At 37.7% G+C, this 16417-nt stretch overlaps 2 protein-coding genes across 2 annotated transcripts; both read right to left on the reverse strand.

Annotated features, from left to right (window-relative positions):
- Nucleotides 1–222: 222 nt before the first annotated feature.
- LOC116618975 (endoplasmic reticulum resident protein 29) lies at nucleotides 223–2951 on the reverse strand. Its single transcript, XM_032383242.2, has 4 exons — nucleotides 2761–2951; nucleotides 2323–2461; nucleotides 1089–1262; nucleotides 223–809 (listed from the first exon to the last, which is right to left on the reverse strand). Exons 1-4 carry the CDS (start codon nucleotides 2869–2871, stop codon nucleotides 484–486), a joined length of 750 nt encoding a protein of 249 aa, XP_032239133.2. The 5' UTR covers nucleotides 2872–2951; the 3' UTR covers nucleotides 223–483.
- A 1533-nt stretch (nucleotides 2952–4484) lies between these two features.
- LOC5513715 (T-box transcription factor TBX10) lies at nucleotides 4485–12553 on the reverse strand. Its single transcript, XM_001633902.3, has 7 exons — nucleotides 12212–12553; nucleotides 11800–12034; nucleotides 10562–10829; nucleotides 7468–7620; nucleotides 7133–7221; nucleotides 6181–6317; nucleotides 4485–5799 (listed from the first exon to the last, which is right to left on the reverse strand). Exons 1-7 carry the CDS (start codon nucleotides 12321–12323, stop codon nucleotides 5351–5353), a joined length of 1443 nt encoding a protein of 480 aa, XP_001633952.2. The 5' UTR covers nucleotides 12324–12553; the 3' UTR covers nucleotides 4485–5350.
- Nucleotides 12554–16417: the final 3864 nt, after the last annotated feature.

Below are 16417 nucleotides of genomic sequence, written 5' to 3' on the forward strand. Positions count from 1 at the left end.
ATCATCATCATCATCATCATCATCATCATCATTATTATTACTATTATTTTCTTTAACTCCGTGATTGTACTTGTTGTGAGTTCATAAAGTACAGAGAAATTAGAGAGTAGTATAGGAGTGTTTGGAGGGGTAAGGGTTAAAATAAGAAAGATTAGTTTTAAGAACTTGCACACCAGCTTGATGAAAAATATCGCTCTCTAATCAATAGCCTTCACCCAAGAATTTCATTTTTTCATATATTTTTTTTTGTTACTCTAGAAAAAAAAAAACAGACAATGATAACAGTTGAGTTTTCTACACAATTAAAGAAAATGCATCTCCACTCTCGGAGTACCAACACACCTTCCCTCTCCTTTCCCTGACTGTCACCCGGAAATGCATTAAAAAATTACAAATGTTAAAAGAATACAGAGGCATTTAAACTTTTGACAGAAGAAAGTACTAGCAAGTAAAAACTCTAAAGGCCGGACATCTATAATGCTGTCAAAGCTCATCCTTTCCTTGCTTGACATGCTGAAATGATGTCAGAATGTCCAAGCGGTCATGGAATGCTTTCTTCTTGTTCTCAGTCAGCTTATCTTTAAGAAGCTTCTTGACTCTGGTTATTTCAGTATCAATATAGCCGGTCCCTTTTTCCTGGATTTTTTTCATGATTTTCACGTACATATCCCCGGAGGATTTTCCTTTCTCATCTGAAGTTTCCTTGACAAGTTTCTCTGCTTTGCTGACGACCATACCAGCCTCAGATACAGGTGTTTGGAGGAACTCTTTTGCAAGTGTATCGAACTCCTCAACACAACCAGGGAGACCTGGTGAAGTAAGTGAACAGAATAAAATAAAAACAACAAACAAAACAATCCCAACAAAAAAATAAACAGAATATTGACCTGCCTGCTGCCCATGAGCTAAAATGAACCTGAGTTTGGCCAAAAACATATCTATGTACGCAAACTTTAACTATATTGTTATATTAGTAAATATGGTATGTAAACATTGGTGTTAATATTCTCCAAGTATACATTATTGATGATTGAAAAAGTAAATCAATCATGGTGACTTTACTGCAAGATTTTGTATTTGGTACTTACCAATCCATAGTCCAGTATGCTTGACAATAAACTCTGACAGTTTATCGACCATCACGTCCCCTGTGAAAGTGACAGGAGAGTCTTTCCCCTGGAGAAAGAGCTTGAATGCTGGGAAGTCTTCCTTCTTAATACCATATCTTTTTTGGAGTTCCTCATTATCTTTTTCTCCATACTCTACAATAGAATATAAAAAGCAAGATGACAGAGATATTTAGAGAAAAGATTGTGAAGCTTTATACTGTGGTACTGAATAGCGGTTCGTCCTTTTAGGTGGTTGGTTGATAGAGAGGTACTGCGTGTTCTCTAGTAAGGGCAGGCAAGGTCTGTTTGGTAGTCACACAATGACCCTATGTGGTAGTCACATGACAACCCTAGATGGTAGTCACATGATGACCCTATGTGGTAGTCACACGATGACCCTATATGGCAGTCACATGATGACCCTATGTGGTAGTCACATGATGACCCTAGATGGTAGTCACATGATGACCCTAGATGGTAGTCACATGATGACCCTATGCGGTAGTCACATGATGACCCTAGATGGTAGTCACATGATGACCCTATGTGGTAGTCACATGATGACCCTATATGATAGTCACATGATGACCCTATGTGGTAGTCACATGATGACCCTATATGGTAGTCACATGATGACCCTATGTGGTAGTCACATGATGACCCTATGTGGTAGTCACATGATGACCTTAGATGGTAGTCACATGATGACCCTAGATGGTAGTCACATGATGACCCTAGATGGTAGTCACATGATGACCCTATGCGGTAGTCACATGATGACCCTAGATGGTAGCCACATGATGACCCTATGTGGTAGTCACATGATGACCCTATATGGTAGTCACATGATGACCCTATGTGGTAGTCACATGATGACCCTATGTTGTAGTCACATGATTATCACGTGGCAGTATCCTGTGTATAAAGCATTTTGTGTGTTTTTCAGGCAAAGAAATAAAAAGAGAAGTTTTTCAATAGTCTTTCTTATTCCTTTGTCCACCTAGCTATGTTTTGTGTAAGTGGTGTGAATGTTTTATGTTTTGTGTAAGTGGTGAGTTTTTTGAGATCCAAGATCAAAATTGTTCTACTTTTAGAGTTCAAGCTGAGGAATTGAAAATCTGAGGCCAAGATCTGCATCCTAGAAATGACATATTCCTCTATTTCCACCAAGGCCTTCACTTATTAATTATTAATGTCCAAATCTTATCAATACCTGACACGCCAACCTGAGCGATCAGCAACTTAGCCTGGGTAGCAGCTTTCTTGGCAAATTCCTTGAATTGATCCTCCTTTTCCCCATAAGCATATTGTTGATCAAACTTTACAAGTACAGCTTTGTGTTTTCCAATCACCTGTGACATCATATCAGATAGTAAATCATTAACAGAATTTTTTAACAGAAGATTGACATAAATTAAAAGATACAATGCTAGACAGCCTTTTAACATGAAAAAAAAAATGCATTCTCTTCTCAATTTGCAGTCTTTAGGAAGACGCTTATTTCTTTCATGAGAAGACCACATTTTCTCCCTTTTGTACTTATGTAATGTCAAAAATTCGGAGACAGCGTGGAGCGATATTCTACTGGGGGTAGGGGGAATTGGCTGGTACATTTTTCCTGTATGTACGGTAAGCATGTAGCTTTGCCTACCTTGTCAAATGTTAGCGTGTCCAACGATACAACTCCTTTGGAAGTCGCCTTTGTATCCGAAATAATATGGAAAATAATCACAGAAATAAAGAGGACACATCTAATAGGCATTATGGACGGAAAAGTGAAGAAAGGAGAGAAAGGACAAGGAAATAAAGTCAAACTGAGCTCTTTTCAAAAAAATAATCGGCACCAGTCTCCCTAGGTAGAAAAGGCATGGGCTCTAGAAAAAACCCGAGTGACCGGGCTACCTGTGTAGCACGCCTGCCTGACTTTGCATTATATGCAGTGTGTTAGAAAATTGCATATTTTGGAGCGTTTCTTCAAGCTTACCTTAGTATGATAGCATGGAAATCAAAAATCAAAGGACTACTTGATTAAGGTTAGCATTTTATTGTATTTGTCTAGGGAAGAATCGCTATTTACGTTTATTACTTAAAGGGAATGTTCTTTTAAGCTTATTATCCCATGTGGGGGCGTGAGGATCGATACTGTTGGGGGGGGGGGGGGGGGGGGGATCGAGAAATTTCTCAGGTCTAAAGGGGGCGAGCGTCGAAAGTGTATAGATTTTAAAAAGGGGAGTCACTGATTTCTTTGGGTGTTGTCTTTTCTATATAATTTGACCAAGTGTCAAGACTTCTTGGTTCAACAAGTCTCGGTTTGGGGGCAGTTATTTGGCATGCACAATTCAGGAGTCCAGGATACGTGTTAAGCCACGTTTTATCTATGCAATGCAAACCTATATACACCCTATATGCATTTTTTTAATGGTTTCCACTATATGATGTTTATAAAGTGCTTCTGTACTATTTTAAATTATTAACAAACCGTTCTAATGCTATAAGCGTGTATTTTTCGTAATCAACATCCTTGCATATATCTGATTTGCTGTCTTCCTCTCTCTCTTTCTTTTCTTTCTCATGCTTCACTTTCCTCGCATGCAGTAGAACAAAAGCCTTTCTGCATCATATCAACCTTTATCAGGTTGACAACCATGGATTTGAGTCGCACCTTTGAGAAATTGAGTGCCTTCACTTTTTCTGAATTAATATTTTCAGTGAATTCTTTTCCCTGCACTTTCTGACCAGCTTGCAGCTTATCTCTTGCTCGTGTTCCTTTAACATTGTCGTTTGCATTCCTTTCTTCGTTTTTTTTTTTTGGAGGGGTGGAGGGGGGGCAACGGAAATATGGGGGAAGCATAAGTAGGGGCATGGAAAATTTTGTTACTCCTGAAAGGGGGGGGGGGGCAACTAATTTTATCCCTTACTTTTATCAAAATCCTCACCCCCGCCCCCTCGGGATAATAAATGAAATTTCCCTGAAAAGTTACAATAGAGTTACAAGTTACAATACAATTTTGCTACAGTAGCTTAAGTTTCTGTTTAGAGCAAAAAGGCTAAAGACTCAAGACCAAAAAATGGCATGGCAACAAACATAAAACCGATCATGTTTTATAGCGACTCTGAGATCGCGTTTTAAATCCAAGAAGACCGTGATAGAAAAAAAATGAGGCTCCAATAACCCAAAATTTAAAAAAAAAACACAAGACTTTGAGACTTGGGTAAAAAACGCTGAGATTCCAAGATTTTGGGAATTTTTTTGCTAGACTTTCGAATTTTCCAGGTACCTATTGCTACCCAGGGCTAGCTGTGCTTTAGGGAAGAGAGACTTAATATTTGGGGAGCTTCCAATATTTAAGATTCACAAAATAGACTACTACACTGTTGTTTCTTAACTTCTTTTATTATGCATATATTTGAAGCTTGCCATTTTGCTTCTGTATAATGGTTTAATTCCACCTTATATTTAAATAAAATTCTTCAAATACTTCAACATCGCTTGCCATCTCTTTAATCTTCCAAAATGATCAGTTGAAAATATTGATAATAATTGATATTTATAATAATATTATTCATGGTTGCTATCAATTCCATTCTCTGGATACAATTTCTATATAATAATTTAGTTCTTTACTTAAAAAACTTGATTATATAAAAAACTGCTTAAAAAAACATTCACTTCTAGATTAATGTATCCAACATTATTAAACAAATTAACATAACAATATAATCCTAAAAACTTAGGATTTAGGATTTAGGGCTGAATCAAAGATGTGTAGGCTGGAAATATTAAGTGAGGAGACAATGTAATTATTTTCCTTTAATCTTATTTTATCTATCATTTCATACTGCCATGATAGCTACCAACTTATTGTCAGTGACACATATCTTTCCCCATTGAATCAAAGATTCCATCCCCATTAGGCCATTTGTTGCTAACCATACACTTGAAAGCCAAAGGCATTAGATCTCACCCAACTGTAAACAGCTAGCAATTGCAATTATAAACATCTGATTTGGGCAGTGACTGTATCTACAAGAGTTATGTAGAGGCTACTTGATAATTAAATAGTGCTTTGAATACTAGAAATTTACTCCATAGATGTTCTTGATTATATTCATGTGCAAATTGTTATAATTAGAGATCTGGTATTTCTATGTTAAAAGAGCTTCTGTCATAAAAACATGGGCATTGCTCCCCTCTTCATGCATTAGACTGTTTTGTCTTCCTAAATACAATTTCAAATTATCTAGTGGAATGGAAAAGATGGTGAAGGGCCAGGAAAACTGTTAAATGCTGTTGAGATAGTCAAAGGCTTGGAGTAATCTGATCTCCCAAGGGCATAATCTGCTCGATAGCTGTCAGCAGTGTAACCAGGCATCGGTTGGTGTGGAAGTGGGGCCATGTGACTTGGGGTGTGGTGGATTGTGTGCGCATGCTCTGGATGGTGAGGATGACTGTAGTACCCAGGATGCACTAGTGGCCGTGGTATATGAGGATGTGGTAGGGTGCTAGATGTTGTCAGGGGTGTGTTGAAGGTAATGTTATGGGGGTAGGGTTGAGAGTAGCTTGCGGCAGAGAGTGTACATGTTGGAACTGTGTCTGGTTTGGTTGACTCGCTATATTGTCTCGGTCGTATTCCACAGGAGTGGATAGTGTCCTCTCTATGTGGTATTACAAGCCGGTTTAGTGGACTTCCTGAAACATTAAGAAACAACTACGATAAGGATGTATGCTATATTGGACATCACAGTGAAAACCGCTTACAGTGAAACTGACAGCCAACTTCCCTCCCCAAGATAGACTAAGGCTTAAACCAACTACTAAAAACTTGACACGACTCGATGGATTTTTCAAGTCAGGTCCGATTTGTTTACCGAGGCAGTGTACAGAAAAAAATATCAGAGCATGTACATTATCTGGCCGAAAATTGCCTCAATAAATGTATGTAAATGTAATGAAAACATCCAAAAACATATATATCTGAAAAGCTTTAATTCACGTGGAAAAGTATAGGTAAAGTCGTTTTATGTTCATTTTCCTTCTTGCTATTTTATTACAACCGGATAGATTTCTTACCCGAAAAGAGCGAAGGTGGCGGAGAAGAATGACTATTTTCTGACATCTGAGGCGATGACCTGAAGCGTTTACATGTATCGACTTGTGTCGAGGACGAGGGAGAAAGAGAATCTGTGTCTTCTCGATCTTCGCTGTGCCTAGAAGAAATTGTATAACAAATATATAAATAAAACGTTTCGTAAAGAATACAACTACGATAATTTTTAAAGAAGGAAACCCTCAGGGATTTGTATCTTTTAAAATTAATTTGAACAAGAGCCCCCCTAGGTTTGTAACGTAGGGGGCTTATTGATTTTAATTACGATAACAAATCTGCAAACATAGCATGAGACTTGAGTTGAAAAGTGTGAAAATTCACCCTTCGTTGCAAATCAGTGATATTTGGTTTGACTCAAATGGACCGCTACCACAGTGATCAACTAACGACAACATACTTTTTTTAAGAGTTGTTTATTAGATGTATTTCTCTTTTATTCAGTTTCTGGTTTATGTCGAGGAATGTAATTCCACAGTACCCGCCTTCATCATTATTTTAACATAATCCCTTTAATCTTGGTACAAAGCAGATGGCTCTATCGCGAAACTAAAGAAACTGCTCTTAGTATCATATTTTTAAATTCATCTTCTTACCGACAATACCCTTTTAGAACGTAAAATCCTTTTTGCAATAATAAATTCTTTTTATTACATGTCTTTTTTTTAGTTTTCATACAGAAAATCCTTTTCTATTGTCTGAGTAAAAGCTGAGTTTCTTTCAAGCAAATGCAGTTAACAAATTACCAGACATCAGCTGTTGATGGTTCTTTCTAATTTTTCTTGCAAGTAAAAAGTTTTCTTGCAAATAGAACGTTATATTTCCAAATCCAAAAGATAACAAAGAAGGGATTGATCGCATACTTTCATTTGCCCGAGACCCAGAGAAAGTTTATGGGAATAAAGAACTGTTTCTCACCGTTTTAGACCGAGGTGGTGACTGGTGCTGTTGCATCCGCCACGAAAACCCTTCGCAAAGGGGTTGTTTTCAATCTTTAATTGTGTTATCTGGAAAACAAAGTTATAGAAAAGGCACGAGACATTTGTTTATACCACTATCTTGAACTTTCAAGTTTGTCTTCAAACAAAACCGGTTTATAGTTGTTTAAGGTAATTAAAAACTTTATACAAAAGTGTTAAACGCCCTTGCCAAGGGTGCATTTTACCGCCACCGAAGACGCAAATATTGCGATATATCTTGTCTCTTTACTAGTACACAATCAAATGACACGATTTCAAATATTAGAATCTTACCCTCGGGTTTTGATAAGCAGTAACTGCCATGAATGTAGTTTCTTGGAATTGATAAGTGTAGAACGTCCCTTTCTTCATGCTAAACACATTGTAGTCTTTGGTCGGAATGATGTGAATCCTAGGTTGATATTTGTGCATCGAGTTTAAAATAACCTGGAAATAAAAAGAGGATGACTGTAAGGACAGCTTCTATGTTTCGCGGGATTTGGTCGTTGAAAACACAATTGTGCATAGTTCTCTAAGAAGCATGCACACAATTATGTCGAAAGATACGAGAAAAACACGACTCCCTGTACGGATGGAGCTAATTGTGAGGTTTTTGGGAAAACAAAGTAAATCTAAAAAAAAGGAAAATCTAAAAAAGGAAATCTAAAAAAGTCCTACTGCCATTTTTAACAGAAACGTTGAAGGCTTTTAAAAACGATTCTGGGTTTTGTTATTTTATTTAGAAAGCAAAAAAGCGTTCACGATTGTTTACAAAAATAATGGTTTGTTGTGCTTTGCAAAAATATTTATCAACAATTAGTTCTGCCCTTCATGAATAAACTAAGGTCGATTTTTGTTTCGAAAACAACCTGTATAATCACGTGTAGAATGTTAAGGGGCTTTTAGGATAACAAACAGATATTTTACTGTGAAAAGCTGACCAAACCAAGAACTTCGTGACAATTGCACCACCTATAAGAACAGAAGAACTTTTTCTTTTCGCGTAACTTTTAGCCGTGCGTGTACCTCTATTCAAAGTATTTCTGAAGTGAAATAGCGTACTTGCTAACTAACGCCAATTTCTAAGCAAAAAAAAACAGCATTTTCTCACGTGGCAAAGATACCAAACTTTTAAACAATTAGCTCGAATTTTCGCCAAATCAGAACTTCATTTTCAACACACGCTCGTCAACTTCATGGCCATTTTGTAATTCTGTCATTACCGATACTGATTTTGAATTTCGAGTGAGTTTAGATATGTTTTAGTTAGCCTGAGCAGTTAAATTTCTTATGGATTTTAATATATTGGTGTGAGAGTTGTGTTCTTGTATTCGCTATTTAAGTGTACTTTATCCGAATAGTGTTTATGCCTTATCCCACAAGCGTCAATAACCTAAAAGGTGATGTACATCCTGAGTTCTGTTAACTGGGCAAGAACTACAGCGATAATTTGTTTGAATCTGGCTAGGAGTTTGTGAACGTCCTCACTCGTTGAAAAATCAAAGTGAGTGAATGAACCGCGTGACGCTTGACGGTAATGCCCCTTGGAGGGGGGTCGATGCAATGACCCCTACTCACGCGCCAGACACGTGTCATTGTGTAATAAGTTTACAGTAACGAGTAACAAGGCTCTAGTTACTGAGACAATAACAATACGTTGTGGGTTTACATAAAATTCTTTTTGCATGCAAAAATCCATTTTTTTAGTATGTGGTTTGGAGCTGAAAGAAAAAATTAGTATCTAATGTGGATTTTTCTTTTAAAAAGAAGACGCGGTCAAGAGTAGCGTTCGTTGGTCTCTTAACTAAGCTCTTTTGTTTGAAATTTAGTTAGGGTAAAAGGTTGTTGTGCCAATTGAGCGAAACAAAAACAAACGTTTTCTTTTGTAAGTGACGAATACACACTAAAATCAAAATGGGTTTGTGAAATAATTGACAAAATCCCTCCCACTCCTGACAAAACAACAAGAGATAGAACATAAACAGAAATCAAACTCCTATACCTCCAACAGTTGAATTTGTAATCTGTTTTGAGATTCTTTTGTTGTGGGGGGTGCCAAGGGAAGGCTATTTTGACCGCAAAATAATGGGTTTAAAAAGGTATTTTCTCGTATTTCCAAGGGCGTCAAATTCATTGACCCATCTAGATATTTCTTCCTAACGTCAAAACCACAAAAACAATTGGCTGTATATGAGAAAAAAATTTAGCAACCATGGTAAGGTTAATGGTAAAAGACCAAATAGAGATTTATACAGTTGTGGTCAAAATGTCTAAAGTGCACTCGAGGGTTTCACTCTTTTTCCCAAGAGTCCATTTTGAACGAGTTCTTTTAAAGATATTAAAAACCCAAAGACAAACAAACATAATAATGGAAGCAACGTGTAGCAACATGGCGAAGGCGTGAAGGAATTTCTCATAAGTAAAATTGGACACCCCATAAAATTCAAATGTAAACATAGATGTTGAACTTTGTCTCATTATAAAGCACGTGAAAGATGCGAAAAATACGAAAACAAACGTTGATTTGCCACATCACGTATGGTGAAGGCCAGTGTCCATTATCAGGCAAAGAAAAAAATAATAAAAATAATAACAGAATAAAGAAAGATGTCGTGTGTTGTCTAACTTTGCTTTGAACAAAGCCCTTGTTGAATAAAGTGCAAAGAAACCAGTCGTACCGAAGATGCACATCCCATTGATTCTAGAGAATATGTTTTCTATGTATCCTACAACAACACTTCAAAGTAGGAGTTTCTTATTATTCTCTCCAATTTCAGAAATACAACTTTGACAGCATACTAGAAAAGTACATTCTAAAACCACTACTTTTCTCAGACTTATGTCCAGACTTACTGTTACTCAGCCAAGTGTCCTTTGGTAGGTAACTATCTTTCGTTATCATGCCATGTACGAAGTGGCGAAAAAAGTAGGTGTTGTTGTGTGTTTGAATATGTTTATTTTATTTATTTGACTTCGCCATAAACAAAAACACAAAGCCTAACAAAAACGAAACACAGGCCGGGGAGCCAGTACCGACCCCTTATTTTAGGTATTACTGCTATAGCTCTCAACTTTGACAACTTTCTTCTGTTCTCCCATAGCGCATACTTTCAAGGGTCTCGCAACGCCCGCATTTAGTCGGAGGGAACATAGGTATAACTACCATAGCGCGCAACTTTGACAAGTCTCTCTTGTGCTCCTTTAACGCATACTTTCAAGAGTCTTGCAACACTCTGACAACTCGTGTATTTAGTCCGAGGAAATATAGGTATAACTGCCATACTGCACAACTTTCACGAGTTTCTCTTGTACTTCGCTAAAGCATACTTCAAAGGGTCCCGCAACGCGCGTATTTTATATGAGGGACCAAGTACTCTTTTCTACTTACATGGCCTGCTTGGTCGTTGTGGTTATTGGTGAGTTTGAGTTTCTGGAAAGATATAACCTGTCGCATCCATTGTGATCCGGTTCCCGGAGAGTCGGGGTGTATGAAGATCCGCGAGGGAATGAGGTTCTCTGCTTTGCCAGTGATCGCCCACTCAGTGTTATGGTATTTGTAGCGATTTTCATCAGCGGGGACGAGGTCCATGGCAAGCACGTATTCCTCTTTGGGGTTCAGCCCCGATATGTTCACACGGATCACGGGAAACATTCGCCTACGGATTAAGACCAGATGGCAATTACATAGATGATTTAGGGATTAAGTCATGATGTTTACAGCGAGGCAGTTACCCCCTCCGTTACCAACGGGGTGGAAGTGGCAAGGCCAGGAGACGCCTTTCCGCTAAGTCGCTTATCATCTTATCTCGTCCAGTAAAGACAAAATTCCTAATCGTAAGAGCGGGCAATTTGTCGCGGCAATTTTTTTTTTCTTCTTCCTGGTAGATAACGCCGCTGTGACACCGTCCGCGCCATGCCAGCGCTACATGGCGTCTGGATGGCCGGCCCACTTAAACGGCTTCTCTACGCGACAAGGGCATTGAAGGATGCAACAAAGAAGCTCTGAGAGTTTACTTTTCCTTTCTTTGAAGGTTTTAACGTAAACACGAGGACATTTGGCAAAACAGGGTTAGGTAAACATGGCTGCGTTTTGGCGCGATGTTGTTAGAAGTGATTATTAAGAACAGTATATAAAGTGTCGAACTACTTTAACGTAGATCACCGAGATAGGTTTATAATGGATCAGATTTCTTGTTGTCAGCACTAAACGAAGATCTAAGTAAGATAAAATAGCTAAAACAAATTGTTCAACTTGAGAAAAGAAACAAATTTTGTGTGATCGAGTGATGTGTATATATCGAAAGTCTTAAATCCATGAGAGGTCCTGAGGTTTGAATATCTGGCCATTTAGAGTAAGACCAATATCATAACAAATCTTTTGCCTCTATGTCATACCAGGATATCCTGGTTAGCTAAAACCATGAAAAAACAACATTTACCAACAAGATCGGCGTCTTTGTACGAGTGTTTTTATAGAAAATACCACAAAGTTACAACAAATATAGTTAGTACTCAAGTCAAACGAGTTCGAAAAAAATCAGGAAATAGGTTAAGCCGTCAAATTATCTCCCGGCGTTGTTTTATAGTAAATAGTAAAATAGGAAAGTGCTTAATACTTCTACCCACCGGCCATTTTTCGTTATAATCATTTCTGTTCCAATCTCATGGAATTTTTCCCATAGTTCGCGGTTTTCCAGTTCGACTTGAAGTCCCTCGGCTCTAAGTTGGCCGCAAGGAAGTGGTGAATTATAAGCCGTTGTAAACGCGAAATTCTGGAGTTGAGATGACGATGTTGGACAATGCATTTCTTCGCAGAGTTCAGTTGAGCGCGTGTATGGATTTATCACATCGATTCTTCGATCTGTGAACGAGAAAGTTCTGAATTACCAAACAAAATCCTCACATACCAACGGCCATAACACAAGAAGCGTCCAGTACGTCAATGTGAGTCATCAACAACTTTAAGAGTTCTAACTGTCATGATAGAACCCCTAAGAGAAATTACGTCTCAAGGAAAGAGTGTTTAAGGCGAACTTACCGAAATCTAGGTCTTGTGGAATAGGGTTCATGCCCTGTACCATGTTGGTATTACAGTATGCGAGCTCAGCACGTGTGATGGGAACCGCTTCCGGTAACTGCATCGAGGACATCACTTCGACAAACTTGTAAATATTTTTGCCACCAAGTGCGTGAAGTCCAGACTTGCTGGACTGATAATCTGTGAAATTTTGCTCTTTCAGATCTAGCACTCAAGCGCTTGTGAACGGTATGTGACGCGTTTCACACTAAAAGAGGGCCCATGCGACGTGTGGCAGCACCGAGCAAGTCCGCTTTACCTTGTTGTCAATCTATCAATCAGAGCCCGTGTTATTTGTAAGCGCACAACTAGACAAGCAGACTATCGCCAGTGCCCAGTAATAAATCACCAAAGTGCTCATGTCAATTACAGTAATAATTTTACGAGCGTTCTGATTGGCGTAGAGGCTGTCATTTTGCTCGTCAAAAGGACTAGGTGAGCTGAAAGACACCACTCGTTTCCTGTGTGTTTTAAATGACCATTGTCGTGAACAATAGCCCGATGGTGTAAAGAAGGCGGTCGCGAACATCGACGAACAATTGGAAATTAGACAGAATTTAGCCCAGAAAGAATTGCCCAAATAAGCGATCTAAAGTAAAGCCATCCAAAGAGGATACTGATGAAAGGAGTTAATTCCTTTAGTGCGACCACGAGCCAATACTGATCTAAAGTACCACGGCATTTTACAGGAATTACTTCCGGACTTATCGTCATTATAAAACTCTGGAGTTTAACCAGGATCTTGCGATTAGCCAAATAAGTACTAAAACCCCCTAACGTTACCGCCGAATAAATGTTCTAAGATTCTCTAGTTAAATCGTGGGGTATATCATCGTGATAACGTTGTGTTTACGATGATAGGAGCACGCTTCACAAGTCATAATTACCATTACAATAGTTAAATCACTTGGAATTACAGAGTGAACTGTCAAAGCTTGAATGGGATCAACAACATACAAGTATGTCTATTTATTTTCGATTCACCTTGGAGATGGTGAATAGTTAGGCCTAAATATACATGTTTTTCTTTCTGGTAAACAATTGCCGTCTTCCTGGAAACTCGTATGATGGCGATCAGGGAGGATTCAAGCATGGGATTTAAGCCATAAATAGTTAAAGTTTTAACCTTTGAATCTCCTCTTGGAACTTTGACATATATGTGGATTAGACGAATCTTGTGAACAGTCATAAAATAGTCAATTTATAACGGATCTAAGTGTCAAATACCCTCACTCCAGAGCATTGTTTTTAAGAAAAATAAATATGTGAAAGATCTGTTGAAAAAACGGTAGAGGAGAAAACTACGAACATAGTATTCAAGTATTTTCCTCGCTGATGCTGATGTAGTTTTACCTAAAAGCTTCTCTCTCTCATATAAGTGTGCCGATTCAACCAACTGAAATACAACCGTTCAGTCCATGCTCAGCAATTAATTAGCAAATTTGTTTTTATTTTTCTCACTTTCTTGCACTTTGCGCTGTTACAATAACGTCTGCACTTGAAAACTACCTGTTAGTTTGTTAGTTGTACAAGAAGAAGCGTGAATAAAACTATTGTCTGAAGTTATTATTTCTGGTGTTTTACAGAATGCACAGGGGAGAAAGGTACTCCATCTGTTTACGTGATATTCCGCGTTGTTTTTGTTATTTCTTTTGTAAAACGGGAGGATATAGGGGAATTTTTGATCGCCTGAAATATTCGGGATTTATCCTCGTTCCCGGTGATTTGTCAGCATTATTTAATATCACCTTACTCATGCATTTAAGATGATAATATGTAATAACAAAAGTTATATAAATTTGTGTGAAACCACGTCCCATGTGGAACCAAGGACCGAATAATTATGCTTAGGAATTAGGGGAAACATGCTTGGAATCAAATTAAATAATTATTACAAAATTTCTACGGGTAAGCTGATGGTGGAACAATGATCAATCTCATAGAACTGACAATGCACTTATGGGTATTTTAATAATCAGTTTATTTGTTAGATTATTGGTTAGGAAATACCAGAAGACGCCTTCTTTAACGGAACACGTTCGGCGGTATCTGTGTCATCTTGGGTCCTCTAGATGGTATTCTTATAATATCAGATAACATGTTAACATGAGTACATGAAATATTGGCAGGACCAAAAATATAGCATTTGTTTGTCAGTCAGAAAAGAAGAAAGGGGAATTATACAAAGATGCAACAGATCAGACAATCTTTATGAACTATCATTGATTTTAAAAAAGCCTCCATATTTGCATTTTGATATAAGTTATCTGTAGTCTATTAAGTTCTTCCTGTGGCAATCTGGCCTATAAGCAAACACAGCTTGCAAAATTACACAGAACAAAATTGTACTGTGCGTGAAAACGTTCAGGGGCATTCTTTCATTCAGCTTTGAGCAGGCGTGGCCTTTATTTTCAAACCAAATCAGGTAGACCTGTAGACGGGCTTTCTTGAAATTTTTGAGAGTTTTCCTTTAAAATGCCGAAAGATCCCATGTCCATCCCACCTTTGTTATTGTTTTCAGTCAAGATTGGAACACAACTTATTAGTTTCGAAAATTCGAAGATTCATTTACCAAATTCAATCAAAAATATCGCAAAAGTTTTTCCGAATAGTACTTTCTCGCACTTGGTGTTTTGCTAGATGATGCTAGATGATCCAGCGCTTGTACGGTTGAAGAGTGATTTTTAAGGTTAAAACTACTCAAAAAGCTCGAAAACAGTAAAAACCATGTGAAATAACTGAAATAATCATTCAGGTCTATATAAATACAATACGGTGGTTTAAAAAGCTCACATCGGGCGGATGGAAATGGGGTTGAAAATAGTACATCGTTGTTTCGGAGCTTGGCTTTACGTATACTCATATCTTGAAATTGCATAGTATAAACCAACTAGAACTTCAGCATATGCGCCACTGGTGATTTCTTTACACTCGAAAGAAGTGGATAGGTGATAGTGGGTAGATTTTAGGAAGATATCTTGTAACAAATTCTTTGATGTTTTTAAGTTTCGAAAAAGTGCAAGTTCCCCTGGGTGTCAAAATCTGAAGCTTTTTGACAATATTTAATCTTCGTTTCAAGTTTTATTAATATTTTCAGGTGGATATGAATGTTTTTTGCTATTTCTGCAGGCACTATTTCGAGAAGGTCAAAAATTGACAAAAAACCACCACCCCTTCCCCCTAAAATAGAGATGTAAAGTTTTATTGTGTGTGGTTTTTTTTTTCAAAACTTGGTATAAAACGTTTATATGACATGGATTTACGTTGAGCACGTCGTGTTAATAGTTGATCTTAAACGACTTAAAGAGTTTTGCCTAATTTTCATTAAACTTATGTCTCAAAACTTGGTTGCTATGGTTACCAGGGTACACATATCAAAATTTTGTTTACACCAAAGCGATCCCAGATAAATTTTAGGAAAAGTAACCAAATTTCAATGCTCTAGCCCTACATGCTCAAAAATTATTACAGATCAAAGGTGCTGGGAGCCTCAAAAGCCCTGACGGGAAGGTGATTTTTTGTTCTAGCTATGTTTACTTGTCTTCGCTAGCCTAAACACACGAACGATAACTGCAGGCTTGGGAGCCGCGACGGCGTAGCCAACGATGTCCAACCTACAGCGCTTTCATGGCTTTTTTAGCCTATGCTTGCTTGCTTGAAATTCTTTTCGCTTCTTGTTGTAAGAAAGCTTGAATCTCGTATCCTTTCCAAGGCCTGGCGTTTTCGAATGGTTAAAAAATTGTAATGGTGCAAAAAATTTGAATTTCTAAAAGTGTGTTATCAAGAACGTTCTACCTTCTTCTCTTCTTTCTCCATGGAACGTTTTTCGTAAGGAGCCTACAGTTCTTAAAAACCTTGCTTTTAACTTTCCACTCAATATATTTCTTGGAAATCTTTAAAACCAATACCATTAACTAACGTTTAGTGCCTTACGATAGTGACGTAGAATGACGCAAAGATGGGCACGGTTACCATGGGGTCTTTAGTCACCGCATTTAACAACAGACGGAAAATCCAAGGTTTTTTAAAAGCCAACAGAGAGAAAAGAGAATCAATTTACTTTACGTTTCATAGTGTTTATTTATTGTTGCTTTTCTTTTCTTTTCGAGCTTTTTTTCTCAAAATGACAACATGGCAGACAATACAGATTTCGTAATTATAATGCTC

This window comes from Nematostella vectensis, chromosome 4 (assembly GCF_932526225.1).
Source record: "Nematostella vectensis chromosome 4, jaNemVect1.1, whole genome shotgun sequence".
Classification (NCBI taxonomy): domain Eukaryota; kingdom Metazoa; phylum Cnidaria; class Anthozoa; order Actiniaria; family Edwardsiidae; genus Nematostella; species Nematostella vectensis.

What these genes read in the sequence shown, in the direction of transcription:
- LOC116618975 (XM_032383242.2), bottom strand. Translation starts at nt 2,871, where the DNA reads ATGCCTATTAGATGTGTCCTCTTTATTTCTGTGATTATTTTCCATATT. An exon ending in ACACGCTAACATTTGACAAG is followed by an intron (nt 2,462 to 2,760) that starts GTAGGCAAAGCT and finishes ATGATGTCACAG; the next exon opens with GTGATTGGAAAACACAAAGC. An exon ending in CGCTCAGGTTGGCGTGTCAG is followed by an intron (nt 1,263 to 2,322) that starts GTATTGATAAGA and finishes ATTCTATTGTAG; the next exon opens with AGTATGGAGAAAAAGATAAT.
- LOC5513715 (XM_001633902.3), bottom strand. Translation starts at nt 12,323, where the DNA reads ATGTCCTCGATGCAGTTACCGGAAGCGGTTCCCATCACACGTGCTGAG. An exon ending in TCCACAAGACCTAGATTTCG is followed by an intron (nt 12,035 to 12,211) that starts GTAAGTTCGCCT and finishes TCTCGTTCACAG; the next exon opens with ATCGAAGAATCGATGTGATA. An exon ending in CTGCTTATCAAAACCCGAGG is followed by an intron (nt 7,222 to 7,467) that starts GTAAGATTCTAA and finishes TTTGTTTTCCAG; the next exon opens with ATAACACAATTAAAGATTGA.